The sequence below is a fragment of the Diceros bicornis genome, chromosome 4, assembly GCF_020826845.1.
Source record: "Diceros bicornis minor isolate mBicDic1 chromosome 4, mDicBic1.mat.cur, whole genome shotgun sequence".
NCBI classification, from domain to species: domain Eukaryota; kingdom Metazoa; phylum Chordata; class Mammalia; order Perissodactyla; family Rhinocerotidae; genus Diceros; species Diceros bicornis.
Window position 1 is genome coordinate 65,050,577 of NC_080743.1, and position 26,648 is coordinate 65,077,224.

At 53.3% G+C, this 26,648-nt stretch overlaps 1 protein-coding gene across 1 annotated transcript; it reads left to right on the forward strand.

Annotated features, from left to right (window-relative positions):
• VANGL2 (VANGL planar cell polarity protein 2) lies at window positions 1–26,648 on the forward strand. Its single transcript, XM_058539591.1, has 8 exons — window positions 1–269; window positions 14,278–14,538; window positions 14,697–14,817; window positions 17,362–17,969; window positions 18,746–18,882; window positions 19,391–19,526; window positions 21,735–21,966; window positions 22,784–26,648. Exons 2-8 carry the CDS (start codon window positions 14,468–14,470, stop codon window positions 23,042–23,044), a joined length of 1,566 nt encoding a protein of 521 aa, XP_058395574.1. The 5' UTR covers window positions 1–269; window positions 14,278–14,467; the 3' UTR covers window positions 23,045–26,648.

Consider the following 26,648-nt stretch of genomic DNA (forward strand, 5'->3'; position numbering starts at 1 on the left):
CCTGATTCCTTGATCCTTGGTCCCGCCATGGGAGCCTGAGCGCCCCCCATTCCCCCCGGCCCCCTGCCCCCGGGGCCTTGAGGGGGAAGAGGCAGCGGTCTGGGACGGACAGGGGTGACCAGACTCAGGAGCCCCCCTTAACATCCCCCCATCGTCCGCGCTGCCCGTCCGGGAGCGCGGAGTTCGGAGCGACCCGGAGCGCTGCGGATACAAAGGCGCCGGGCCGAGCGGGGCGCCCGCCGAGCCCACCCGGCAGTTCGCAGCGGCGGGTGAGTGCCGGGCCGAGGGGGCGCGGGCAAAGTTTGCAAAAAAAAAGAAAGAAAAAAAGAAGCCGAAGAGGAGGACAATCATGCAAGGGGCCAGGGGGTGCCCAGCCCCCGAGCGAGGGGGGTGGTTTATGGGGGAAGGGGCTCTGGGCCACCCCTTTCCGGTGTTCGCCCACTGCACAGCAGAGTGCCCCCCCAACTTTGGGGAGGGGAAGGGGCGCGTGGGGAGGGGGCGGAGCCCGGGCCTGGAGAGCCGGGGACTTTCCTGGGCCCCGGGCCGGGCAGGGGCCTTAATGATCCCGGGGGAGCCGGTTGAATCCGGAGACTGGGAGTGTGTTGGAGGTGGGGGGAGAGGCAGTGGTAGGATCAGAGTCTGGAGGTTTTGGAAGACGAGGGTGTTTAGGGGTGCATACACACCTTGGGAGTGTGGGGAGGCATGGGGGCAGGTGTGCGTTCAGGGTATGATGTGGAGTCTGGGGAGCTGGCCAAGGAGAGTAGAAGAGGTGTGTGTGCAGCTCTAGGATGGAGCTGGTGGCAGAAGACCCACTTTGTATCCGGGCCCAGGGGGCAGGAGGCCGGCATCCCTCTCCCCACTCATATTTACCTATTTAGGGGGCTGTGGGCTCTGCATTAGTGAGTTTTAAAGGATTGGTGGAGGATCAGTGTGCATGATTCTTTGTTTTTGAGTGTGTATGCCTTGACGTGCTGCATGCTCCTGCAGGTGGGCCCCTGGGTTTGAAGGTATAGTTGTTTTTCGGTGCCTGAGTGTACGTGCAACCAGGAAGCGGCTGACTATGTGTCTGCATGTGTTTGGATATGTATTTATGTGTACATTCTGAGGAAAGGATGTGCATCTATGTGTGTGTACTGGGGAGGGTTTATGGGAAAGAGGTGTATAGGTACTGAGGAAGGTGGGTGTGTAAGAGCAGAATGGGACATACCTGGATAGGTGTGTGTGCACCTTTGTGAATGAATCTGTGTTCTCTTGTGTGTAACCTGTGTTGATAGATATAAGTACCAGTCTGTGTGCCTGCCTCAAGTGGTGTGTGTGTTTTTGAGAGTGTTGGGGGAACTACCTTTTGCCTCTGCAGGCAGATTTTCCTGGCAGAGATCCCAAAGGGAGTGTTGTCTGGAGGATTCCGAGGCTTCTGGGATGGCCCTGCCTGGGTTTGAGGGTAGTGCCTTAAGTATCTGAGACCTACGGGTGGGAGCGAGTGGGCCATCTTATGAGGTGCCTATTTTGGGAGGTGGGTTTTTCTAGAAAAGGGTGTATTGTGGGGAATAGGGAAGGGGTTCTTGTTGTAGTCCTAGAGGAATCTGGGAGATTGGAGGACTCAGGGAGAAGAATAAGAGGGACTTCCTCCTTCACCATCATAGGTTGGGTTCTGGTGGGTGAAGAGGCTACATTCTTGGCTTCCTAGCCCAACTTCAGCCCCCTCAGGCCACAATTCTCTTGGAAAGCTGTCTTGGAGTTTGCTGCTTCAGAGCCTGCTAACTCTGCTCTGCCACCAGGATCCTACAGTTCCCGGAGGGTCTTGGGATTTTGGTATGGGATGGAGGCAAGAGGAAGGAGCATGCCTGGAGGGATGAGATCTGGTGAGGAACAACTTGGGTTCCTTGCCCATGGGGCTGAGAAGGTCACATGGGAGTTCTGGGGAGGGCAGTGGAGGGTGTTTCTCCAGGAGTTTCTGGAAGTGTATCTGTGTGATTTATCACAGAGTTTCCCTTTTACCGGGTAAGAAGCATGTTTGGGATAAAGCTGTGGTCTGGGGCCAGATCTGAGGGTGAGGATTAGGGGATGAGCTTGCAAGAGGGCAAATGTCTGTGTGTTGGGGAAGGGGCAGGCACCCATCGTAGCTGTACTCATCATCATGATAGTGTGGAAGTGGATCTATCTCTCCCCAGAGAAGCAGCACCCACCTCCTTTCCCTCTCCTCTCTCTTGTCCTTTCTCTTTTGGGGTGAAGAAAAGGGACCAGCCATCTTCTTTAGGATGCACACGTTGTTCGCCCATTTCACTCTCTCAGCCATTTTCCTCCTGCTGCCAGAAGTTAGATGGAGACACCCAGTTCTTAGAGCTGAGGCTTTGATTGCACATGCCCATTAGGGTCTCTGAGTAATTGGAATTGGAATGTTAGAGTCCCTAATGGGCATGTGCAATGGGAATGTTCCGTCTTTAGTCCTCAGGGCTCCCCACCTTTCCTAAGGCCCTCGGGATAAGAGTAGTGGGAGTTACAAAATGTTGGGACTAGGGATAGGGGCAGAGTAATTAAAGACTAGACTTAAAAAAAAAAAAGCATGATTCTCTGACATCTGTCTGATGGGTTGGGTTGCTAGGGTGAACGAGGCACTTGTCTCTGGGATGTTGTGCTCTGGCTTCTGGGGTACCTTGCTTGCTCTTTGTACTCTCACTACATGAATGACATGCTGGTGGGGGTGCTCTTCCAAGGAGGAGGAGCTGTGGTCAGACAATAGGAAGTGCCATCTCTGAAAGTACTTCGGACTGGAACTAGTGGCCACATTGGCCACTCCTCCCCCATTGTCTTGCTCCTGCCTTCTCTTTCCTCTAATTCTTCGGGGGCAGCCCTCTCTGGTGTGACCCCTCTCCCCCCAATCCTTTGAGATCTGAGGAAGGGCCCTCTTCCCTGGCCCTAGAGCAGGACAGACTTTTATCTGCTCATCTGGTTTCCAAGAGGTCATTCTGGTTAAAGGAGGCGTGAACTTGGCTAGCAGAAGCTTTGCAGAGGAAGAGGGAAGAGATCTGGGACTGTCCTCAGCCCCTCTGAGTTTTAGGGCCTCCAGTCTTCTCCTTTGCTTATTCCTCCCTCAACAGCTCCCTAACCTGTGAGGCCCAAATGGAAGAGTCCGTCAGAGTTGGTTGGAATTAGTACTTAATTGTGGTGTGACGTTGGGCAAGTTCTTAAACTCCATTCCTCAGCCTCTCAGGTGTCTTAAGACACCATCTTCCAACCCCAGGCTGGGCCTTGCTCAAGGATCTCCGGGTCCCCCCAGCGGCCTCCTTCCCTGGGTTTCAGTTTGCTCTTAATGTCTGGTTTTGCCACTTCTTAGTTCTGTGACCTCAGAGAAAATAGATAACTTTTTGAAGCCTCACCTGTAAAATGGAGTTAATTATAGGCTCTACCTCCTCGGTTTATGAGGATTAAATGAAGTAATATATAGAGAGAGCACTTCACACGGTACTGGGCACATAGAGAGCATTCAGTAAGTGGTAGCTGGTGTGGTTTGGGTTCTGATTGGTGTTGTTACAGGAGAGAGTTCTGGGTTGGGGAGAGGAGATAGGCTTTGGTTCTGCTCTTCTGGCAGATCGTGTTGGGCACTGCCTACTGTCTGCCAGGCACTGTGTGAAGCACAGGGGATGGAGGGGCAAATAAGACGGGATTTCACAGTGGAGACGTGCACAGACACGTTGATTCACTGTAGCCCAGTGTGTGCTATATGGAGGTGTGTTCAGGAGGCCACTGGAGTGTAGAGCAGGAGTGCTTGGCCCTGGGTTGGGTGTCAGGGACGGTACCTGGAGTTGATGTGCTCTTGGCTGGATTCTTTTTTAACTGAAATGAAGTTCACATAACATAAATTAACCATTTTAAAGTGAACAGTGGCATTTAGTACATTTGCAGTGTTGCGCAACCACGGCCTCTACCTAAAAACATTTTGACTACTCCGAAAGGAAACCTGTGCCCATTAAGCCGCTAAGCTCCCCATTCCCCATCCCCCACCCCCTGGCAACCACCAATGTGTGTTCTGTCTCTATGGATTTACCTATTCTGGATGTTTCATGGAATTGTACAATGTGTGACCTTTTGTGTCTGGCTTCCTTCACTTAGCATAATGTTTTCAAGGTTCATCCACGTTGTAGTATGTATCAGAACTTCATTGCTTTTCGTGGCTGAATCGTATTCCACTGTGTGGATCAACCTTAGCTGGATTTAAAGGATGAGTTAGGCAGACAGGGAGGGGATGGAGGAGGGCACTGTGGCTAGAGGCTGAGCGTGAGAGAGAAGGATCAAGGGGCGTTGGTGAACCACATGCAGCTAGGTATTATTGGATATTGAAGGATAAAGTGGAGATTTGGCCTCAGTTTCCCTGCCTATAAAACGAAGTCCTATGTAGTTGATGGGGATGGAGGTATTAGGGAGAGGAGAGGCTGGGGTATTATTGCCCTTTCTCAGGATCTGGGTAGGGGGATAGGACTTTTTTTTTTTTTTTTTTGAGGAAGATTGGCCCTGTGCTAACATCTATTGCCAATCTTCCTCTTTTTCTTTTTCCTCCCCAAAACCCCAGTACATAGTTGTGTATCATAGTTGTAGAGTTGTAGCTCTTCTATACGGGATGCTGCCTCAGCATGGCTTGAAGAGTGGTGAGTAGGTCCCCGCCCAGGATCTGAACTGGCGGACCCTGGGCCCAAGCGGAGTGCGCGAACTTAACTGCTACACCACCGTGCCGGCCCCCTGGGATAGGACTTTTTTAAAACTGCTCTTTCCTGGGCAGCTCCCTCCCACATGCATTTTTCTCATCCCTGTGTGTACTCATCTTCCTGTTTTACTGGGCATCAACTTCCCCTCTGAATTGACCTGAAATTTCCCCTCTCACCCTCTCTAGGTGGGTAGCCTTGTTCATAGGGAGATTTTGGTAGCAGAGGTGAAGAAAGGCCCTGGGAGTAAATCCTACTCACGCCCATCCCCCAGCAGTCCTCCCTTCTTGAGCCTGCCTCTTGGTGATCTGACGTGGGCAGCCCTCTGTCCCCTTCTCTTGTGATCTGGAGAGAAATGAGGTGGCTCAGGGAGACTCTTTCCATCCCTTTCCTCCACCCTGCTTGCTCCCGAGTGGGAGGCAGAGGCCTTGTACGGTGGAGCCCTTTGGAAATGAGATGTTACTGTGCTTGTCTGATGCCCCTGGTGAGGCTGGTAATTACGGACATGACAGCTGGGAACGGGTTTGGGAGAAGCCGGCTTGGAATCAGCAGAGCTGAGGATATCCTGGTAGTCAGGGTGGAGCAGTGAGAAGGGAGAGTGGGAAGAGGCTGGGGCTGGGGTGGGGCGAGAGGCTTGGGGCCTCCTTCCCCTGCCACTGCACACACGGCTGGGCCTAGCACCTACTAGAGAGTGGGAGGTGGTTGGAGCCCAGGCCCTGCCCTACTGTGAGTGTGGAAGGAGGAAGGGGAAGAGGAGGGAGGGGATCCAGGAGCCCCTGAGGAAAGCGGCAGAGAGTGGGAAGAGACTGCTCTCTCAGGCACTGCCTGGGTGTGGTCTCGGTTAGAGAGGGGCCGTCATTTGGGGGCTGGGGCCAACACTATAACCAAAGGTGATTCCTTCTACTCTGGGTGGGGTCTTACTTCTCACAATGAGGCTGTGGGAACAGGAAGTGGAGGGGATTGGCAGTGCACCCTCTAAAGGAGAATGAGGTGGGAACTGACATTTATTGAGCATCTATTCTGCACCTGACTCTGTGATACTCTGTATACGTTATTTCTTTGAAAACTCTTAACCTTCTGAAGTGGGCACTGTTATCCCCATTTTACAGATATGAAAACTGAGGTTTAGAGAAGGCATGCGACTCATCTAAGATGACATTGCTCTCAGGAGGCTGTGGCAGGTCTATCTCACTTCTTGGCTCTTCCGTTTCCCAAAGTGCCCTTTCTGTCTTTCCCTACTCGCATTCCAGTTAGGTCTAATTTTGCTCATTATTGCCTTTAATCCTGAACTTGAATAATTCTCTTATCTCCTGAAAAGCAGACGTGAGTCCAGATGTCAGGCTGAGGAGTAGAGAAGTCTACTCCCGAGGGAGGGGGCCAGATGGAGTCTCCTGGAGGAATGGGGTCTCCCAAGAGGAGCACCTCATTGTCACCAGCCTGGGGCAGGGCCACCACCTGGGCAGAGCCTCTCTGGGGCTGGCCTCTTCCTCTCTGCTGAGTTGCTTCACACTTGAGGGCTCCGGCCACCATAGCCCATGGAGTCTTGTTTGTGATTGGGAGGGGCCTGGCCCTCATTATCTATAGAGTTTTCCAGCACCCCCCTAACAATATCGCTCAGACCCCCACTTTCACCAGAGAGTTCCTGGCTCCCCCACCCTGGCCAGAGGAGAGAATGTGTGTTTGTGTGTGAGTCTGGGGAGGGGGCTCTGGCTTTTTAGGGTACGTAGAGGTTGGACAGGAACAGGTGCTGAACCAGAGGTGTGACTGCAGTAACTTAAAAAACAGCTGAGTGTGATCAGAAACACTTATTTTGTCACCTGTCTTACTCCAGGAATGGAGGGGGTAGATACAAGGGATGGTGGATGTTGCGACTCCTCAGAAAGAGTGAAAACCTCAGGTGGTGGGTTTGTCAAGATGGTGGAGGTTGGTTGGTACTTGGGCCTTTCAACTGGCTCGGTTTTCCCAGATAAGAACTGACTGACTTGCCAGATCTGGTGCCCTGGGCTGAGGTGTGACGACAAGGTTTTCAGAGTGTGGAAACCCAGGCCTGCCACCTGCACCCTCAGCCACACTGCGTCTCACATCCTTAGTCCCACCCTACTGCTTTTCCCGTACAAACCAGCCCTTGTTGTCAGTGTCCGCACATCATAGCTGTCCCCATCCACACACAAACCTAAGGTTGGCTGCCTCCTCCTCCTAAGTAGCTGCTTTCCACCTCCTTCTCTCCAAGGCAGGCACTGAGTGAGCAGGCTTTGAAGGTCTCTTGGGGCCGGGGACTGTTGGGGCTGATCCAGGACAGTAGGCTACAGAGAGAGGAACACATTTTTGTTTTCCAGGAGGGTGGGAGCGTGGAGTGCACAGGAAGTTGGCCTGAGGGTCAACACAGCTTGCCCACCACCCGTTGTCTACCTTCTCCTGTCCCTGAGGACAACTCGAGGTGCCTGTTTTCCTTCTTGGCTCTTCCACAGCTTACCTGGTGGGCAGGTAGGGGCCAGTCCTTTGCCCTAGCTGAGGGAGGAAGAAGCTCAGAGCCTGGTGGGTGGGAACTGTGGGGCTGCCCATTGGTGAAAATTAAACAGCATCCAGGCATCTAGAAGTCCTGGTTACCTTCTTACCAGCTTAGCATCCTGTCTCCCCTCTGGCACCCACCTGGGACAGATGCCAAAGGGATTACTCACTCTTTCTACTGCACACTAGTCCCCCCTGCCTAGTGTTCCCTTCCAGACTGACTGGAAATGAGTCTGGGGGAGGCTAGGGAATGAGGTGCTGTGGTGTGTGTGTGCGCACGCATGTGTGTGTGCTTGTGTGTGATGTGTTGGGGAGCAGGGAGTTTCTGAGAGCTGGGTGGGGGTGGGGGTGCCAGAGAGAAAGCAGAGCAGGTCTCTACAGAACCTGCCTGGCCAGGGTGGGTGGAGCTGGGTGGGGCAGGCAGGAGCCATTCCAGGTTTCATCGGGGGAATACGAATGTGGGTGTATGTGTGTGGGGGTCTGTGTTTTAAGTGTGTCTGTGGATTTGGAGGGCACTCAGCCTCACCTCTGCCTTAGATGGAGGGAAATTAAGGAAGTAGGAGGAGAGGGGCTTGGCTCTGCCTTCCCCAGCTCTTTTTCAGTTAGAATGCTAGCTCAAGTGTCCTGGCCAGGAGCCCAGGCCATGGACCCTCCCCTGCGGTGCTCCTTACACTGGGGTCTGGTGGTGAGCAGCTGCTCTGGAAGCGGAGACGCCTGGGTGACCCAAGCACTGCCCCTCCCCTGCTACGCAGCCCCGCAGCCCCATGAGGAGAAGGATCCTGCCTCCTGCCCTGGGGCTCTAAGGATGGTGAGCTCATGTCTGGGGCTGTCCTGGGAGAGTGCTGGGTTAGCAGGGTGGGGGCAGGGCACTTGGTGCCAGCTCCTGGGCTCCCTGGTCCAGCTCCTCCTACCCATCAGCCCTGAGATCCAGCCGTTCTCTCTGGCCTCCTGGACAGCACTGTCACCCAAGGACACTGGGCCTTTTTCAGGGTACAGGAATAAGGGTGGGAGCAACATCTCCATCCCATTCTTGGTCTAGGCCTGGGGCTGGTCCTGGCCCACTCTGTGCCTTCGTTCTTTCTCTGGTAGGGAAAACCCAGCATGGGCCTCTGGGATGGGTGGCTTGTCTGTGGTGCAAGGCTGGATGGGAATGAATGAAGACACATCAGGATCCTCAGTCAGGATTGGTGGGTGGGTGGGGCAGAAGCCACCCTTTTGAAAGAAGGGGGCTCTTTGGTCTCAACTGGTTTGGCTTAGGCCTGTCTAGTCTGTCCCTTTGTCACTGGTGAGAAGAGGGGGTAGGACAGGAGTCAGCACATTCTCTCTTTTCCTGGCCTTGTAGTCTTGGCTAGTCCAAGAAATAGAAGGAGTCTCAAGGAGGAGCCTGGTCTCCCTCTGAGTGGAGCACACCTCAAAGTCACAGTGTTAGTAAGGTCTTCCTAACAATGCAGGCCAAAAAAGAGCTGCTTCAGACATAGTGACCATGGGATAGCCACCTTCTTTCTCGCAAACCCACCTTTTTGTCTGTAAAACTTGGGGTTGCACCTTCAAGGCCTCTTCAAGCTTAGTGCTGAAACCTGCTGAGAACTGGGTGCGTCATTCCACTGTCTCCTCCTGGGGGGTGGGAGAAGGAGAGCTTGGGGAATGATGTGGGCACAGTCAGGGGTTCTGGTACCTCCCTCTCCTCCATGGGAGCTGTGTTAGGTTCTGCATTTCTCCCCCCCCACTGGACACCTGCCACCCCCACCTGTGTCTGACAGGAAGGCCTGGATTGAACACATTGATGTAACTCAGGGAATAGCATGGCAAAGAGGAAAAACAGGGTCTGAAGAGGGACAGTTGTGACTTTGAATGACTTGGCAAGGTGCTCTATCTCTCTGGACAGACATCTAGCTCCTTGGATACTGAGTGAGGAGATGGGACTCCTGGTGCCACCCAGGAAGGTGGGCATCCAGCACTTTGGGTGGGACTCACATTGATTTACTAGAGCATTGGGGCTGTGGTGGGTGAAGCTTAGGGGGCACCCCCATGTCCACATCCTCCTATAAGTTGTAGTGGGGAAGGGGGTGCAGGGCACATGCAGTGAGACCCCGGCTCTTGTGTAGGAATCAGACACCTTTAATGGGCAAGGGTCCAGACTCCTCTGCAGGAGGGGTCTGAAGAGGCGATCATGCGCATTCCCCTGCATCCAGGCAGGACCACCCTGCCCTCATCCTGGACTGAGGAGAGGGAGGCCATTTGTTTAAACAGTGGTCCCCTGCCTGTAAGAGGAAAACTTTTGGCTTCTTGTCTTCTTTCCCGTCCTCTTCCCCCCTCCAGCTGGAAGTCCTTTCTAAAGTCCAACCCAGGTTCTTCCACTGCACTGCTGGTCTGGTACCTCCTGCCTTGTCTTTCATAGAGATGAGGACAATAGGTGCCCTTTCTAGGTGCGTTTTTGTGTCCTGTCCCCTCCCCACCTTTTCTTCTCTGACAGAGTCGCCCTGGATCCCACAGTGCTTCCCTCCAGCCCCGTCCTCATCTCTGCCCTGCTCCCTTTCCCCACCCCAAGGCTGAAGGAGCTGGACTGGGCGGAGGGGTGGCTGCGGGCTAGAGCAGCAGGAGAAGGAGGTGGTGACCATAGCCGCCTGCCCTCTGGTCTTCGGTCCCAGCACATGCCCCATATGGGGCTGTCTGTGTCTGTGTCAGAGGCCTTATCCATCTGAGCTGCTCCTCTGAGTGGGGCACTGGGAAGGGGTCCAGGCTTGCTCTGCACTTTGGCCAACACCAACCTCCCCCCACCCCCCCCCCCCCCCCCCAGGGCTTTGCTCCCTCTGCCTGTTGCCAGGTTCTGAGTGTATTTTTTTCCAGAGGCCTCCGATTGTTTCCTGAAGAAACCCAATCCCAGAGCTCAGACAAAAGCTGGGGCTGCCAAAGCAGAAACCCCATTCTCTCCCCCTCTGTCCCTAACCCCCCCACCTCCATAACCTCCCTCGCTTTGGATGCTGGGTATGGGTTCCAGGACCTAGCTGCCATCACCTAGGCAACAGGGGGCTTTGGTTGCCATGGTGATCAATGTGGGAGAAGCTGGGCAGCCGGGACAAAAGCCCCCACATTCCCCCCCAGCCCTCCCCCCAAGCCCCTTGGGATGATACTGAGACACATTCCATTAATTTTATTTCTAAAAGGCCTTTGGAGGGGAGAGGGGTCTCCTTTTGTGACGGACTCTCTCTTGCTTCCCTCTCTCCTCTCTGGCCTCCTTTTAACCCCAGATAATCCATGGTTGGTTTGAGCAGGGGACTGAGTGAGTGTGTTTGTGTGTCTTGGGGGGTGGGGGCAAGGTGAAAAGCAACAGACACATTCTCCTTTACAGCGTCCCAGACCAGGGCACTCCCTGCCCTGCACCAAGTCCGGACTTCCCTCCCCGTCTCGTCATGCCTCTGACATTTCCACTTGTTGATCTCATCCAATGATCCCCTCCCCCACTCTCTTCCCTGGGAACGCTGCCCACCCGGAGACCCTCCAAACCCCTGATTGCTGAGACTGATTAAACAAGGGAACTTCTGCCCTCCTCCTTTCTCGCCTCCCATCCCTCCCCCAAGCCTCTCCCGTGCTTCGATTAGTTCCCTGGGGTACTTGAAGGGACAGCGGGCAAGAGTCTCAGAAATTGGTTCATATTTGGCCCCTCTGTTTGGTAGGGGTGGACAGAGGAGCATGTTTCAGAGCTTTGGGGGCACTCTGAGTTGGGCTGGTCGTGGTGGGAGAAGCGGTCCAGGGGAGCTGGGTGACATTGGGTCTTTGATGAGTAGCAGAGAGGAAGATAGGGGGCTCTAGGCTGAGCAGCTCAGAACAAAGGGTTGGGAAGGGACTGGCACCCTTGTCTGCCTTGAAATTTATCTATAGGAGAAACAATGGCATCAGCTTCCCTCCTTGGTGTGTTTGAAGTGGTGGTTCTGGTCAGGGATGTGTGTGTGTGTGTGGATGTGACTTCTTTATTTAGTCATACAAACAGCAGAATTTATTTATACTGCTTCTTTCCAAAGTCTCAGAGGAAGTGTCTGGGGAGTGTGAGTGATCCTGGAGCCAGAGCGTATTAATTGCTTAACTAATTACTAGCTGAGCAGTTTATGAAAGCACTTCTTTCACTCTTGTGATCCTCACAGCAACCCCATGAAGTAGGTATCGTTCTTTTCCCTATTTTACTGATAAGCCTACCAGGCTACAAAGTACAGAGAAGTTAAGTAACTTGCCCACAGTCGCACAGCTAGTCAGTGAGAGAGTTAGGTTTTGAACCCCGATCCTTGGGGGCAAACTGCAGGCTCTTTTTGCTGTTGGCTCTGGCAGACATGAGTGTGCAGGCTGAGGAGATGAGAGTCCAGGTTCTGGTGTCTCTCTCTAGACCCCAACCCATGGCAGTCCTTTTCCTCCTTACTTCTCCACCCCCCTCACTCTGTAACCTACTTGCTCTCTTTGAACCTCCTGGTGAAATTCAGTTTTTAGGAGGAGGACTAGAAAGAATAGGCTGAACCACAGCAAGAGAGATACAGGTGAGATACCTAAACTGTACTGAGGACTAAACCAGTAGAGTGAGTTCTCAGGAGACGGGGCAGAGGAGCCCAATGTGTAATTTGCAGATAGGGCGATGAACAAGGGCCCTGTTTATGGCAGAGATTTTGAAGAAGGTTTAGGGTTGGGTTAAGGTATTGTGTCTCTGTCACACGCTTTCCTTGACATAGGGATATTGACAAACATCACTAGGCCACAGAATGCCTCCAGATAACTCTGCTAGGAAGATAAATGAGTGGATTTAGCATCGATTTCATCTCCCAACAGTCATTGCGGTTTCCTGAGAGTCAGAGAGGCATGTTCATTTACTAGTTGGGTATCAGTTACTAGCTGTGTGCCCACGGGAGGGTGTGGATACAAATATGTATCAGTCATATTTCTTATTCTCAAGTTGCTGATGGTTTAGTTTAGCTGGAGAAAAGTTAACGACACAAAGCAAACCCATTTTAGTTCTTAACGTAATTGACCTCTCGGCAGCACTTGACCTGTCTGATTTTATTCCCACCTCAAAACACTCTGAATTCTTGGCTGCATGAGAGCCCGCTCTTCTGGCCTTCCTGCTGCTCTGGCCTCACCTTCTAAGCCCCTTTGCCTGCTCGTTTTACATATTGGGGTTCTCAGGGACCCTTTATTTAATCCTCTCTCTAGATAATCCCATCCATTCCCTTGACCTTGCACACTGTCCATACCTCCAGCTCAGACCCTCTTCTGAGACCAGCTCCTCTGACACCCAGCTGCCTGTCTCACGGCCGTGAACTCAGCACGCTGGAAGCTGAACTCATCGACTTTCTCCCCAAACTGTCTTCCTCCCCAGTCTTCCCCACCTTATAATGACACTCCCAGCCACTCTGCTGCTCAGCCAGAGAGTTTGACAGTCCCCTCCCTGCAGCCGGTCCTCCTTAGGTCCTGTTGATCCTACCACCACCATGTCTCGGACGTGACTATTCCTCACCTCCTCTGCTGCTGTGCGCCATCCGAGCCTGCACGACTACAGTCGTCTCCGTACTCATCTCCCTATTTCTACTTTCCCCTCTTCCCAGTCCATATCCGCATTGCTGAAATCCTCTGCAGCCTTCCCATCGCCCTTAGAATAAAACCCAGGCTCTTCACTGGCCCGCGGGACCTTGTAATCACCTGGCCCCTGGCTGCCTCTTCAGCTGCACCTCGCACTGCCCTCTTACCTCCTCAGCTCTGGCTCCAGTGGAGAGCTCTCTGCTGCCTTGGCCTTGCCCTTGTTGCACGGGCTTTCCCCTCCACTCTACCTGGTTAACTCCTGCTCTTCCTTCAGGCTTAGGTGTCATTTTCTCATACTTTCCAGAACCATCCAGTCTAAAGTAGCCCCTGCTCCCCGTCGTGTCTCTCATAGCGTCCTGTTCTTCTCCTTCCATCTCTCCTACAGTTTGTCATTTATAGTCATCTGTTCACTTCTTCAGTGTGCATCTGCCTCACTAGACTGTAAACTCAGGGTCTGTTTCACCACCGTATACCCAGGGCCTACCAGAGTGTGTGGTTCATAGAAGGTGCCTAAGAAGGAGTTGATGACTCAGTGAGGGAAGATTGGAAATAAGTGCTCAGCGTGTGGTGATGATTACCAGTGGGGTCAGGGTCAGAGAGGAAGATATAGCAATGGGTGCTAGAGTAGGTGGGGGGCTTCTGTGAGGAGGTGGGGCTGGGCTCTGAAGAATGAGCAGGTTTGGGTGAGAGTTGGGGAAGAGGGGAGAAGGAGAGGTCATTCTCCTCTGCAGAATTAGAAGGTGAAAGTATAGCAGAAAGACGCTGCCCCTCAGCCCGTAAATATCCAGATAAACTCATGACCTTGCCTGTTTCAGGACATTAGGCTTTTGGAGAACGGTTTCTACTTGCCTTCTCCTCCCACCCGCACCACATTATCCGTAGTTTCCATCCCTCATCCCCGCCTCTTAGTGTGCATGTGCACACATGCACGTGCACACACTCACACACACACACAGACCCTCAAGGGGAGCAGCCAGCCCCACCTGGCCAGTAACTATGGGTGTGTTTGACTTAGATGCTGGGGAGATGGCGTCAAGAGAAGCAGCCATAGGCAGCCTTTTGTGGGCACACTCAGAAGTCGTGAGCGGGGGGAAGATGAGTGGAGGGGGAAGGAGAGGCCTGGGGTAGCCTCTGGAAAGAAGCCCGCTGCTTTCTGCTCTCTCAGGTCTCCATTGGTCCAGCCTGTTGGCCTGGCCAGAGCCTGCCTTCTATGAGCCTTAGTTTTCCTGGCTGAGAATTAGGAAAGCATTGCCCTGGGGTCATTCTGGGTGGCTTTTGCTGGCCATCTTCCCTCCACCCTGAGCCCTTGGCACAATCTGGGGCTGCTCTTTCTAGGAGGCAGAGCAGGAAGAAGTGGGCCTATTGGACAGAGCAGGAACCTGGGTGGAATATTCTCAGGCAGTGGCTAGCTTCCTGTGGCTGAGCTTCCTGTGGCTGCTGTTTGGGGATGGTCTTCCTCTGCTCTGACCCCCCAGGGAGCTCCAGCCACCCGTAACCAGCTGCTTCCTCTCCTCAGGAGCGTCGCTTGATTTTCTCTGAGACAAGCCCACCCGTCCAGCAAAATAGAGTCCCTCAGGGTGACGGTTGATTTCCTGAAGGTGCCCCTTGGCCTGAAGAAGCCGGTGCTGAAGGAGGTGGCTGTGGGGCCCCCCAGAAGGCCCCATCCTGTGGCCCTGGAGCGCTACAAGGCACGGCGTTCAGACGCCATGGACACCGAGTCCCAGTACTCGGGCTATTCCTACAAGTCGGGCCACTCCCGCAGCTCCCGCAAGCACAGGTGGGCGAGCGGTGGCAGTGACACAGGTGGTGGAGGGAGGGTTGGGGGCGCTTGAGAGGTGGGCATGAGCAGGGGTGGTGGGGTTGGGGTGGCTGCTGAGAAGACCCAGGTCCTCCCCTTGACTTTCTGTGCCTGTTCCCCCCGGCCTCCTGCTGTAGGGACCGCCGGGACCGACACCGCTCTAAGAGCCGAGATGGGAGCCGTGGGGACAAGTCGGTGACAATCCAGGCCCCAGGGGAACCCCTGCTGGACAACGAGTCCACGCGAGGGGATGAGCGGGTGAGTGTCAGGGATGAGGCCCAGGCCGGGTGTTTCCAGTCTGATCTTTGGAGAAGCTGGAGGTCCATCAGAGAGGGGAAAAGCCTGGAAACCTGGTCTCTTCGGACAGAGGCTAGATCAGGGAGGGCATCTTGTGTCATACCTCCTTCTGCTTAGTGTCCCAAGGTCGGACCCTGTTTCAGTAAATTCAGGGAATTTCAGTAGAGATCCCTTTGGAAGGAGCAGCCTCTTCCTCATCTCCAGAGAGGTGGGGGTGACTTGGACTGTAATGGGAATTGCCTGGTTTCTCTGGGCCGATGCCAACTAGTCAGCAGACTGGAAATCTGGAGTAGGAGGGCTGTGGTGTATGGCGCCCAGGGGTGTGGGAGCCGAGTTTTCCTTGAGCCTTAAGGTGTGGGCACTCCACCGCCCTCTGGTGTGGGCCTGTGGAATAACATCACCCAGGTCTTAGGGAAAGGAGGTGAGGGAGGGAGGAGTAGATGGAAGAAGGGGAGGGAGAAGTGAGGCAGGAGGGCTGAGAGGGGCTGGAAGAGAGTTCTCCAGGACGTGAGTGAGCAGGTCGCTTCTGCTCTGACCTCTGGCCCATCCTGTTCACCTGATCAGGATGTCAGTAGGAAGAACACAGTACAGAGGTGGGATTGAGATGACTCTGAGGTTGCCCATGTTGCATTCCTCCTGCTCTTTCTTCTTGGGAGCATCTTAGACGGCTGGAGACTCCCAGTGCCTTTTTCCTCACAAGAAATCTCTGTGACTGACATTGGGAATTCCTGGGTTTTGGGAGCAGATTGATAACCAGAGGGAAATGTTCTTTCTACCTCTTTCCCAATCTCGTCTTCTCCCTGAGACCTGCCCTCCTGAGTTTTTGAAGTGACCCTGAGATCAGCTCCCCTGTTGTAGGGGAGGAGTTCCCAAGCCCTTGATCCTTGGAGAGGGTAGACAGTATGTCTGGGGTCACACTAGGGTGAGGAGCAGACCCAGTTTCTTGAGCTGAAAGCAGTCAGCGCATCCACTTTCTACAGGTCGGACCCTTCTCCTGTCCTTGGGAGAGGAGATTCCTCAACCCCCTAATTGTTGACCCTGCCAGGCAGTCTCCTACACTCTCCAGTCCATATCTTAGTCTGGTAGCCTAAATCCCCTGGGTATCAAAATGTGATTCCATAACCCCAGGCTGTCCAGGAGTTAAGGGTGTGGGCATTGATGGCCACTAGTGGTCTTGGGGCTCCTCTGTGGGATGGTGTCTAGTTTCTGCAGAGAAACAGCTTGAGTGGACCACACTCTGAAGGCCACCTGGGGACCTCAGCCTGTCCACCCTCTTGTCTCTAGCAACAGGCAGCCCGTGAGCTGTGGGTGTTCAGATGGCCTAGCAGAGCCGGCTGGGGAGACCAGAGACCCAGAGTGACCCTAAGTCTGCACCATGTCTTGCATGCCCTGTACTAACCGTTCATCCTCCCACCCTCCATTCCCCCTGGTGTCCTCTTCTCTTCATCCGCCTCTTTTGTCAGGTCACTGCCTTAGTCAGAAGCCTTGAGTGGCTCACGGTGCCTGGAGGATAGGTGCTTCCTGCTAGCCTGGCGCTGCAGGTTGGCTGCTCTCAGCCTCACCTTGCTCTGCTCCTGCACATGGATCCCCCGCTCTCACAGTCCTCTGGGGGTGAGCTCATGTCATTCCTGCCCCTGGGTGCTCCCCCTCTCGCTTCTGCTGAAATCATGGAATGCTGTGAAAGCTGGAAGGAACTTATGGCAGTACTTCTAAAATTTTAATGTTTGAGTGATTTATGGGGATCTTGTTAAAATGCAGATTCTGGTTTAGTACATGTGGGGTGGGGTCTGTGATTCTGCATTTCTAACAAACTCCCGGGTGATGACCACATTGCTGGTCCACAGATCACATGTTAAGTAGCCAGGCCTTAGAGATCATTTAGTTCAGTGATTCTGGATTTTGGATGAACATTGGAATCATCTGGGGGGCTTTTTAAAAAATAAAGGTTGACACCTTCTTGAATGGGATCTGGGCATTGGTGTTATTTTCCAAGCTCCCTAGATGATACTAATGTGTGTAGCTGGGGCTGGGAACCACTGACTCAGTCACTTCTTCGTGTCACCTGCCCCCAAGGGTCGCTCAGGTTGCATGGTTTCCTGGAAGCCTGCCTGCTTTGCCAGTCTGATCTCTGATCCCAGTCATTGCCGGAGCAGCTCCTTTGGCATCTCTCTTGGGCCGTCTGCTCTGAGGGTCCTCTGTGCTCACACAGTTTTTTCCTGTTTTGCTGAGTGGTGTGAAGCTCCTGAGGCCCCAAGTCTCAGATGTCCCCTCCCTGCAGAGGCCGGGCTTGGGCACCAAGTCTCAGACGTCCCATCCCTGCAGAGGCCGGGCTTGGGCACACGGTGGAGCTCAGTAAATACTTTGATGGCTGCGTATTTGTTGATTACCCCTCCTCTCCTCTCCTCTCCCATGCTTTCCTCTCTGTCTTCTCTCCCTCCTCCTTTCCCCTGTTTCCCCTCCTCATCACATCTTTTCCCCTCATTGCTGTGGCCGCTCCTGCTGCAGGACGACAACTGGGGGGAGACGACAACGGTAGTCACGGGCACCTCAGAGCACAGCATCTCCCACGATGACCTCACACGCATCGCCAAGGACATGGAGGACAGTGTCCCGCTGGACTGCTCCCGTCACCTGGGTGTGGCGGTGGGGGCCACGCTGGCACTGCTCTCCTTCCTCACGCCACTGGCTTTCCTGCTGCTGCCCCCACTGCTGTGGCGGGAGGAGCTGGAGCCATGCGGGACAGCCTGTGAGGGCCTCTTCATCTCCGTGGCCTTCAAGCTGCTCATCCTGCTGCTGGGCAGCTGGGCCCTGTTCTTCCGCCGGCCCAAGGCCTCGCTGCCCCGCGTCTTCGTGCTGCGCGCCCTGCTCATGGTGCTCGTCTTCCTGCTCGTCGTCTCCTACTGGCTCTTCTACGGCGTGCGCATCCTGGACGCCCGGGAGCGCAGCTACCAGGGCGTGGTGCAGTTCGCCGTGTCTCTGGTGGATGCCCTGCTCTTCGTGCACTACCTGGCAGTAGTCCTGCTGGAGCTGCGCCAGCTGCAGCCTCAGTTCACGCTCAAGGTAGTGCGCTCCACTGATGGGGCCAGCCGCTTCTACAACGTCGGCCATCTCAGGTATGGGCACGTGGGAGCAGGCTGAACGGGCATGGGAAGAGGTTGACGGGACTGTAGGGCAGGAGGGCGTGATGCTGAAGCTGGAGGTGATGGGCTAGGAGGGCTGTGTGGGAAGGAGTTGAGTACTTTGCACATTGTTTGCTGCTTGATGGGAGGGTCATGCGCAGGGTCCTGGAGCAAGATGGGGTGGGAGTTAGGAGTTGGGAGTGAACAGATGAACAGACAATTAGAGAGCCAGATCTTACAGAGGGATGGACCAAAGAGGAGAAAGGTGTGGGCATGAACAGGGGCTCTTTGGAATCACTTTTCTAGCTCTTTCTTGGAGACACAGTCTCTGTGAGCACTCAGTGTGTGGTCCCTGAGATGAGGTGGCCCGAGGAGGGACCCCTCCCGAAGAAGAGATAATGGGGAGAGTTCTTTAGTCCCCCTGTGGGCAGGAGGCCCCCAGGCCACACAGAGTACCAGTAGCACCTCCTAGTCCTGTGGGGAATCTTGAGGGGATGCTGGAGGGGTTGAGGTGACCCTTTGCTGGGGACCCAGGCCCAATGCCCTTTCTCCCCTGGGCTTTAGCACAGCAGGGAAGGACTAGCAGGCCCAGCCCTGGGGAAGGCTTGGGAGCCTGGTAAGTAGACCTCAGGCCCTGAGCCAGGCTTCTTGCAAGCAGCTTGTGTCTGTCCTGTGTCCTTTCCTGCCCTGCCAACCTGCCCTGATGCGCCCCTTCCCCTGTGCCCCTTGTCTGTCCCTTCTCCCTCCCCCTCCTGCCATCTCCCCCACAGCATCCAGCGCGTGGCAGTGTGGATCCTGGAGAAGTATTACCATGACTTCCCTGTCTACAACCCTGCCCTCCTCAACCTGCCCAAGTCCGTCCTGGCCAAGAAAGTGTCTGGCTTCAAGGTGTATTCCCTTGGAGAGGGTGAGCGGCCCTGCTCCTCCGCGCTCCTGGTCTCTTCCCAAGCAGGACTCCCAGTTACCTCCTCCCTGTTTCTCACCCTCCTTCCCTTGCTTTCTCCTTTCCCCGGCCCATGTCCCAGCCTCTGCTGTTCTGTCAGTTTCCTTGACTCCAGGTGGCTGGTCTTAGCTGTTGATCTACTTGTTGTCCCTTTATGCTATGTTGTGTCCCGCAATCTGGCTCCTCTGTGTCTGCTCATCAGCCCTGGTCCTAAGCCCTTGGCTCTGTGAGCTCCAGAGCCTCCTGCACTGGGAGGGCCATGTGCAGGACTGCTGCCCCACAGTGCCCTCCTTGTTGCTTTCCTGGGAGCCTCCCTCAGACGTGGCCAGGAGGGTTGGAAACGGGAAGTATTGCTGGGGGGTGGGTACAGCTTCCTCTGGTCATGTCAGGTTGCTGTCTCCAGAATCCCTGGAGTGGGAAGCGAGGCCACGCTCCCAAGTGACCATCCCCTCTCTCTCCTGCTCCTGTGCAGAAAACAGCACCAACAACTCCACGGGCCAGTCCCGGGCTGTGATTGCAGCAGCGGCTCGGAGGCGGGACAACAGCCACAACGAGTACTACTACGAGGAGGCCGAGCACGAGCGGAGGGTGCGCAAGCGGAGGGCCAGGTGGGTCCCTGGGGTGGAGGGGCGTGCCTGGCTGGTGGGGCTGTTGGGTGTGGATAGGCTGGGGAGAGCAAGACCAACGGGCTTCTGTAACTGCTGGAAATAGATGAGCAATGATGCTATCGGTGGGGGTGTGCATTCATTTTCTGTTGCTGCTGTAACAGATGACCATAAACTCAGTGCTGTAAGACAACACGTGTCTATCATCTCACAGTTCCACGGGTCAGGCGCGGGTTAGCTGGACCCTCCACTCAGGTCTCACGGGCTGAAATCAAGGTGACTCTCATCCAGGCTCACTGGTTGTTGGCAGAATCAGTTCCTTGCCACCTGATCCTGTTGGCAGTTCACGACACGGCAGTTCACTTTTCCCCCAAGGCCAGCAGGAACAGGTCTCTCTGACTTCTGCCGGAGAAAACTGTGTTTTTAAAGGGCTCATGTGGTGAAATCAGGCCTGCCAGGATAATCTCCTTATTTTAAAGTCAACTGACTTGGCGCTTTAATTATATCTGCAATATGTACCGATTATTGAATAACCAGGAGATGGGAATCTGGTGGAGGTAGGCGTCCTACCAAGATCGTCCTACCTACGATCTTGAAGGCTTGCTCAGCAGACAGTACATTTCTACCTGCAAAAAATGAGGTTCCAGTGCCCGTATTCCTTCCTTTTTCCTGTTCACATTATTATGTGAACTTCAGTCATGCCTGAAGAATCTTTCTTGATGACTACTGCTGCCAGGTCCCGCCTTGGTTGGTCGGGATTTCCATGAGGGAGGAGGAGCAGAGGGCCCTGGGACTTGACCATCCACTCTGCCCTCTGCCCCTCCTCCCACACGATCTCCAGGCTTCCAGGGAGGAAGGCTGCACAGCTGCAGCCTCAGTTCACGCTCAAGGTAGTGCGCTCCACTGATGGACTTACCCTGTAAGAACACGAGGCTGCTGCCCCTCTCAGAGACCACAACCCCATTTCGGTGACATTCCAGCATGTCTCCATTTGTCTCAGAAATGGCCCTGGTGGGAAGGAAACCAGAGATGTCACCTACCCCCTTTACCTTCTGTCCTGATGAGGGTCTTTGGATCTCCTGTGCTGTCACCACCATTCTTGGCCCATAGGGGACCCTTTCCTTCCCCCATTACTTTGGTTGTAACAAGGAGTCCCTTGGTTCACCTGAGACTAAAGAATCTTTTCAAAAGGAACCTTGCTGAGACACTCAGGGGAAGCAAAAGAAGAAACAGAAACGGTAGACATACGCAGATCCACACATTTACTTAGCCCGGATGCCATCCTAAGCTCCTTGAAGTTCCCGGGTTCCTGGGTTTCTGGATACTGGTGTTGGTTTGTGTGTCTCTATGCTTTTAATGTGAATTGGCTTCTTTCTCCTGCTTCCTCCTCAACGTTATCTATTTGAGATTCACCCATGTTGTCTATCCTCATCCGGTGTCACATCTTATCACTGCATAGTAGTTCATAGAGTGCTCCCACCATCCTAACCAGTGTTTGGATTATAGTCATCTTCCCAATTTTTCCCATTTTGATGGATAAGTAGTATCTTATTAACATTTTAATTCTCTCTCTAATTACTAGAAAGTGATGACTTCATATATTGTTCAGCCTTTCAGGCCTCTTGTGAATTGTGTGTTCACCTCCTTTCCCCATTTTTATATAGTGTTCTTGCCTTTTTCTTCTTGATTTGTAGCAAATTGTTTGCATATCTCTCCCCCTCAACAGATGTCAGTTCATGTTGCCCATGCTGTCATGGTTGAATAGGAATCTGTTATTTCACGTAGTTATATCTATTAGCTGTTCACCTGATGAAGTGTGATTTGGGGGTCTTATTAAGAGGGCTTTTCCTAGGGTTTGATGCAGTGCTCATCTTTCCCATAGCACAGTTCCTGGTTGTTGCTCTGGGTTTGACACTAGATTGTCCTCTGTGAGTCCCTGGGCTGGGCTCACTGAGCTATACAGCTGTTTCCTGTCCCCAGTGGGGGAAAGTTCACCCCTCCAACCACACACACACACACTCTCTCACATCCACATGCACGCACATGCTCACACACACACACACACGCACGCGCACAGCCCCCAAAGCCCAGATGGGTTTGTATTGCTTTTGGGAGAGTACAAAGGCCTGACCTCGCTCAGGCTGCTGGGGGGGCCAGAGCTGGGCGGAGAGGAGAGGTGGGCGCCTGGTCCAGACCCCTCCTATTCTCCAGGCTTGTGGTGGCGGTGGAGGAGGCCTTCACTCACATTAAGCGGCTGCAGGAGGAGGAGCAGAAGAACCCCAGGGAGGTGATGGACCCCCGGGAGGCCGCCCAGGCCATCTTCGCATCCATGGCCCGGGCCATGCAGAAGTACCTTCGGACCACCAAGCAGCAACCTTACCACACCATGGAGAGCATCCTGCAGCACCTTGAATTCTGCATCACACACGACATGACGCCCAAGGTAGGCTCACTCTGCTCCCAGCTTCCTTCCTCTTTCCCCAGTTCTGGCCTCTTCTTTTCACCTTCCTTTTCCCAAATTCTCTTACTTCTTTCCTTTCCCTCCACCCATTCTTCTCTCTCCTCTCCACCTCCTCATAGTCTCTTCTCTCATTCCTACCCCATCCACCCCATCTCTGCACATTCTTAGGTGGTAAGGAGAAGGGGGAGCTTCAGGACTATTTTGGGAATGGCTGAGACCTATTTCTTTTCTCTGTAAGGACTCTGGAATTTCCAGATCCAAAGTCCCACCTTTATCCCCCTCACCTCTACCAGGTGTTCTTTGCTCTGTGCTCTTTTTGAGCCATTAACCCCACTCAGCTCTTTTGCCAGCTTCCTAGAATTGCTTCCCCTGAGCCATCCTTGGTGACCAAGTGACTGAAGATGTTGCACTGTAACCATGACACCTCCTCTAGCTTTCTGCTGGTGCAGACCTGCTCCACGCTAACCATATGAGCTGTATGGAGAGGAAAGAAGAATGAGGGAGGGCTTGCCCAGGTCACAGCATGGTATAGGGGGAATTACAAAGATGAGAGGTCAGGAGAACCGTGCTCCAGTCCTGACCCTGCTGAGCCACCACACTTCTGTGGGCTCTGGCTTCCTCATTTGTAAAACAAGTGTCTGAGGCAGATGGTCTCAGGCCCCTTCCTGCTCTAACATTCTACAGTCTTGTGGAGTGAGCTGGGGACATGTTGGTTGTCTCTGGAAGTGGTGCCCCCAGGGGATGAAGGATGGCGAGTGGGTGGGAGAGATGCCTACACAGCCCCTTCTCCCCTCCTCAGGCCTTTCTGGAGCGGTACCTGGCGGCCGGACCCACTATCCAGTACCACAAGGAACGCTGGCTGGCCAAACAGTGGACACTGGTGAGCGAGGAGCCGGTGACCAATGGGCTCAAGGATGGCATTGTTTTCCTTTTAAAACGCCAGGACTTCAGCCTGGTGGTCAGCACCAAGAAGGTCCCATTCTTCAAACTCTCTGAGGAATTTGTGGATCCCAAGTCGCACAAGTTTGTCATGAGGCTGCAGTCTGAGACCTCGGTGTGACTGTGCAACAGCAGGGGGAACGGGAGACGCGGGGGGCTCCTGAGGGTGGTGGGCAGGGGCTTGGCTCCCAGGCCACATTCCTGCTGCCCTTCTTCTTCTTGCTCTTGGTTTTTTTACTTGAATTTACTTACCCCCCTCTCTGACTCCTCCCCTCTTCCTTATTGACCCCATGTGAACCTGGAGAGACCATCCTGCTGTCAACAGTATCTGGGAAGTCCCCTATCTTTTTTCCATCCCCTCACTTTTGTATCACTCCAGGCCCTGCAGGAATCAGTGCCTCTCTCCCTCTTTTCCCAGATGACAGTTCTTCTGAAAGGGCACAGGGCCCTCGTGAGCCCCCACTCGCGAACCCCGGTTCTTGTGGCAGGTCTGTCCGGTGGCCCCCCACTGGGTGTCTCTGTGGGGCACAGACATGACTCCAGAGAGCCATGGTGCCAAACTCCTCCCAGGCAGTGGCTTCCCGCGGCATCCAGATGGCGGGGGAATCCGGCCCTCCTGCCCACTCACCCCGCCGTAACAAACCCTGAGTTCTGGGACAGCTCTCCCGCGTCCTCCCACACAGCCTCAGAGTCAGGGGTCTCCCTGCAGGGGTTGTTTGTTTCCAGCTGTTGGATCCTCCTTCCCCCAGCCTTCAGAGCACACATAGGCTGTTAGAGCCTCCCTTCCCCATCCACATATATTCAGAGCAAGGGAAGAGCCCATCCTTAACCCTGACGTCTCTGCCTTTGTTTCTGATTTGTATGGTCTCATGTGACCACAGGCAAACTGAGGCAGGAACCCTTTCTGACCACTTTTCCTGGGCCTTGGGGGATGGTATCCTTCTTCCATTGCGTCTTTCCTAGGCAGCCTCTGAGGGAAGGGCAAGAGAGACCCCTGTGAACATCACTGAGCCCTACCCTCTGAACCTGCCCACATCTTCGTTCCTGCCTTGGAGGGGCAGGTTTCCCCCTCCCGGTGAAGGATGGCATGTAGACTCCTGTACGGATTTAGTGGCTTGCAGACCCTGACCCAACCCCTGTGGTCTTAGACAAACGTTTTTCTTTCCTTCACCAGCCACCCCCCACTCCCGCTGTTTCTTCTCTCAGCTCTAGAGACCTGTTGCCTCATCTCCTTTTGTGGGGAAGCCAGCAGCTCCTCCTCATCCCCTGCCTTAAGTCTACTTCTTTGCCTCAGGGGTCTCTTTTCCTTGGCTGCCAAGATCCCCTCCTCTTCTCTCCCTGCCTGGTTCTCTGGGCTCTGGTCTCCCTCTGTACTGGGGTGAGGGACCAGGATTGCTGCCTTTTGTGGATACTTAACCCCTCACCCATTTAGCTTCCATAGTCTTTGCAACCCGATTTGAATTCTAAAGAGTGTAGGTCTCATTTTGAGCAAAATTCGCTGACCCTCTAATACATATTTTCAGTGTAAATTTGAGCCTTTAAATCAGACAACTTTAAATTATGTAGTTTTAGCCAAGAGGAATAGAACTAGGAAACACCCATATACCTCCAGCCACGATCTATGTGGAGGACTGTTCTGGTGGCTGGGCTGGAGCGTGCCCCTGGACCAGTCCTCTAAATAACTCACAATGCCCCTTTATAGGCCCATGTTTCTCCTGGAAAACTCACTGGTTCTTGCCTTTTGGAGTGCCCTTGGGATATGATCCTCATTGATCTCTCACCAGGGAGGCCTCCTGTCTGTATAGTGGCAGCCTGGGCAGGATGGAGCCTAGTGATAGGGATTTCTTCTGCTGTCCTTTCTGAAAAAGCACATCTGTCCACCCACCACTTACTAGAGAAGGGCTCTTCAGCCAGTGTTTACTTTGTCCCACAGGGGTGGGTTGTGGGGCTGACTTAGGCAGGGCCTGGAGGTCAGCCTTGGGCTAGGGCTGTGGTTTTTGGATAGGCCTGAGTGAAATACATCCTGGCCTGGGGATCTGGGAAGGTATTTCTTCTTCTCTTCGAAGACCTGGTTTCAGAGGAGTCCCTTCAGGGTCACATTTCTAAATACCTCACTATCCTGGAAAATAGGGCCTGGATGGTGATTGGGGTGATTGCTTTTGTGGGCAGGAGTGGGATGTGGTGTGGTTTGAGGAACGAATTGGGGTGGGGAGAGGGAAAGTATTTGGGATCTTAGTTGCTGCCCTAGATTAGGGACCGGGGAGTGTTTGTTTTAAGAACCTGCCATGTTTTTAATCACTGTGATTTTTTCATTCCTTTTTCCTAAAACAAAAAGAAAATTTTTTTCCCCCAAACTCTCTCTCTAAGCACTAAGGGCTGTGACTGAGAATGGTAGTGTTTTGGTCCTTTGCGTCAGAACTGTGGTATCTTTGTCTTCTTTGATTATTATTATTATTATTATTTTTTAAAATGTCAGGATGAGTTGTCAAGTGTATGGTTGTGTTTGTCTTTTGCTTCTCCTATATGCGAAGTTGTTTTCATGCTGTGAACTGCTGTGGGGCGGGCAGCTGACTCAGTCCCTCTGAGCAGTGTCCCCCACCTTGCTTGTCCCATCATGTGCCCACCTGTTGCCACTCCCTGCCCCCATATCACCACAGGGGATGCCGTGGCAGGGTTTCTCCAGTGCTCTTTTTTCTATGACTACATGGCATCCTAGCCCATCCCCACCATACCTACTAGGCCTTTCTTTTTGTCACCTTGGACTGCTTGTCTTTCCCTCCACACCAGGATACTGTGCCTCAGTCCTTCACCTACCGTGCCACTCTGCCACTGTCCCCACTGGTCCCTTCCTCTTAAACGACTCTTCATGCTCTCTGTTTATTCTTGTTTACAGTCATTTGTCACTTAACAATGGGGATAAATTCTGAGAAATGCACCATTAGGTGGTTTCATCCTTGTGCGAACATCACAGAGTGTACTTACACAAACCTAGATGGTATAGCCTACGACACACCTAGGCCATATGGTACTAATCTTATGGGACCACCATTGTATATGCGGTGCGTTGTTGATAGAAACATCATTATGTGGCTGTGACTGTATTTCCTTTTAGTCTTTCATTTTTTCTTCCCATCCCCCTTCACTTCAGCCCTTAATTTTTCCTTCTCCATCCCACCTCAGTATTCCTGTTGCAAACCCTGATTGCATTACCAGTGATGAGACATTGGGATCCTGGAACCTTCTCATCTGAAACATGGATTTCCCAGAGTTTGTGCTTCTCTCCTTCTCTGTTGGGCCTGGATGAGCTCCCTCACCCCTCCCTGGTGTCTGTCAGTCTGTCTGTCTTCTCTTTCCTCTGCCCTCCCCACAGGGCAGCGTCTGCTGATGGATTCAGTCTGGTGTGTGATTGTTGTGATGTGTTCTGTGTGTGAAAGGAAAGGGGCTTTTTGAGTCTCTTCCAAGTGAGATTGTAAATGTAGAATTTGCCACTGTTGGATCTAGATTTCTTTTTTTCTTTTTTTTGGGTTACAGAGCTGAGACCTTGTGCATGCATGTAGAAAATTGTAAAATGTAAATTTTTTTTTTTTAATATATAAAAAGCTTGTTTTTACAGTTTGCAGTGGATCTAAACATTATGGCAATTTTAGAGTTTTTTTCCTTAAACAAACATAGGAACTAAAACTGTAAAAATTTTTTTTATATAAAATAAAGACATTTGACTTTTG

Coding starts and splice junctions, on each gene's coding strand:
- VANGL2 (XM_058539591.1), top strand. CDS start 14,468: ATGGACACCGAGTCCCAGTACTCGGGCTATTCCTACAAGTCGGGCCAC. Junction 14,539..14,696: donor CGCAGCTCCCGCAAGCACAG/GTGGGCGAGCGG, acceptor CTCCTGCTGTAG/GGACCGCCGGGACCGACACC. Junction 19,527..21,734: donor GTGCGCAAGCGGAGGGCCAG/GTGGGTCCCTGG, acceptor CCTATTCTCCAG/GCTTGTGGTGGCGGTGGAGG.